The sequence below is a fragment of the Nicotiana attenuata genome, chromosome 1 (assembly GCF_001879085.1).
Source record: "Nicotiana attenuata strain UT chromosome 1, NIATTr2, whole genome shotgun sequence".
In the NCBI taxonomy this organism is placed as follows: domain Eukaryota; kingdom Viridiplantae; phylum Streptophyta; class Magnoliopsida; order Solanales; family Solanaceae; genus Nicotiana; species Nicotiana attenuata.
The window spans coordinates 33,293,516-33,295,164 of NC_031989.1; the positions used below are offsets into that span (position 1 = coordinate 33,293,516).

Sequence of the window (1,649 nt, forward strand, 5' to 3'; positions counted from 1 at the left end):
TTGAAGGGTTTCCTCGGTTAAGGAAAAGCCAGGTTCAGAAGGAAGTGACACTTCTGAGGAGTTGCTTCGGCAGCACCGATGGAAATGTAATAATTACACTCACATCAAATTAATACACTTCATCAATTAAACAAACTTAAGTAAGGAAGTAAAATATTTTATACAGATACGAAAGATTCTTTTACAAAATAGACATAATGCCAATATTTTTACACAGTAAACAAAATCTTTCTTCTAAAAGAGGTTTCTTAAATTAATCAGCAAGTTGAGACTCAATATTAATGAATTCTAAAACAATATAACCTTTTACAACATGATCATGGATAAAATGATGCTTGATTTCTATATGCTTTGCCCTAGAGTAATGCACAGAATCTTTTGACAGACATATAACATTAGTATTATCTCAAAATATAGGAGTAGAGGTAAGAGATAAATCATAATCGAGAAATTGATGCATGATCCAAAGAACTTGTATACAACAACTTCCAACAGCTAAATATTCTGCTTCAGTAGTTGACAAAGCTATGCAATTTTGTTTCTTGATATGCCAGGAAATTAGAGCATTTCCCAACAGTTGGCATGTGCCACTAGTACTTTTCCTATCAATCTTATCACCTGCAAAATCTGCATCTGAAAAACTTTTTAACACAAAATTCTTAGAGTGAGCATACCATAATCCTAATTCAGAGGTCCCAATAAGATATCTAATAATGCGTTTAACTCCAGTAAGATGGGATTCTTTTGGAGCCGACTGAAACCTTGCACATTTACACACACATAACACTATATCTGGTCGACTAGCAGTGAGACATAATAAAGATCCAATCATTCCTCTATACATCGTTTCATCCACACTTTTTCCATTATTATCTTCTTCAAGCGTAGTAGTTGGACTCATTGAAGTTCCAATGGACTTTGCATTCTCCATGCCAAACTTCTTTATAAGTTCCTTGGTGTACTTGGTTTGTGTCACGACCCTAAACCCGGACCCGATCGTGATGGCACCTCTCGTGAAGACAAGGCCAGCCGACACACTCCCACTTCATTCTTAAGCAATTAAATAATAGAACAAAGTCTAAATCATAATAATGAATCCCAAAATAAGGTAAATGATACAATTGCGGAATAGACATAGCCCGATATCGGGGTATCACCAGTCACGAGCATATACTAAGGTCTAAATACAACGAAAAATTCTGAAAATGCACTACATACAGTATAATGAAATCAGGAGGGAGAAAAGCAGTGATGCGGACGTCGGGCAGCTACCTTGCTAAACTCCGATGACTCTACCTCTGAGCAACCAATACCCGCTACCGGGTCCAGAAATACCTGAATCTGCACTCAAGGTGCAGGGAGTAAAGTGAGTGCTCCAACTCAGTGAGTAATAATAATAAATGCAGACTGATTAATAAGAAATCACATAAAGGCACATCAACAGGCTATAAAGAAGCAGTAAAAGCAGTGACACAGTAAAAATATGTAAAGTCACTTTAGTTCAATTTAAGCTTCTTCAAAATGCCTTTTTAACAGTTAAGCAAGTAAATGAGCGGCAACTAGAAAAGATAAGCACGTAAAGAACCGCCCCTCAGGCACAATATCAATAGAATCAGCCCCTCGGGCACAATACCAACAGAAGCAGCCCC

At 37.1% G+C, this 1,649-nt stretch overlaps 1 protein-coding gene across 1 annotated transcript; it reads right to left on the bottom strand.

Annotated features, from left to right (window-relative positions):
- On the bottom strand, nucleotides 407-931 carry LOC109234761 (uncharacterized mitochondrial protein AtMg00810-like). The gene has a single exon (XM_019400826.1). It carries the CDS (start codon nucleotides 929-931, stop codon nucleotides 407-409), a length of 525 nt encoding a protein of 174 aa, XP_019256371.1.

Coding starts and splice junctions, on each gene's coding strand:
- LOC109234761 (XM_019400826.1), bottom strand. CDS start 931: ATGGAGAATGCAAAGTCCATTGGAACTTCAATGAGTCCAACTACTACG.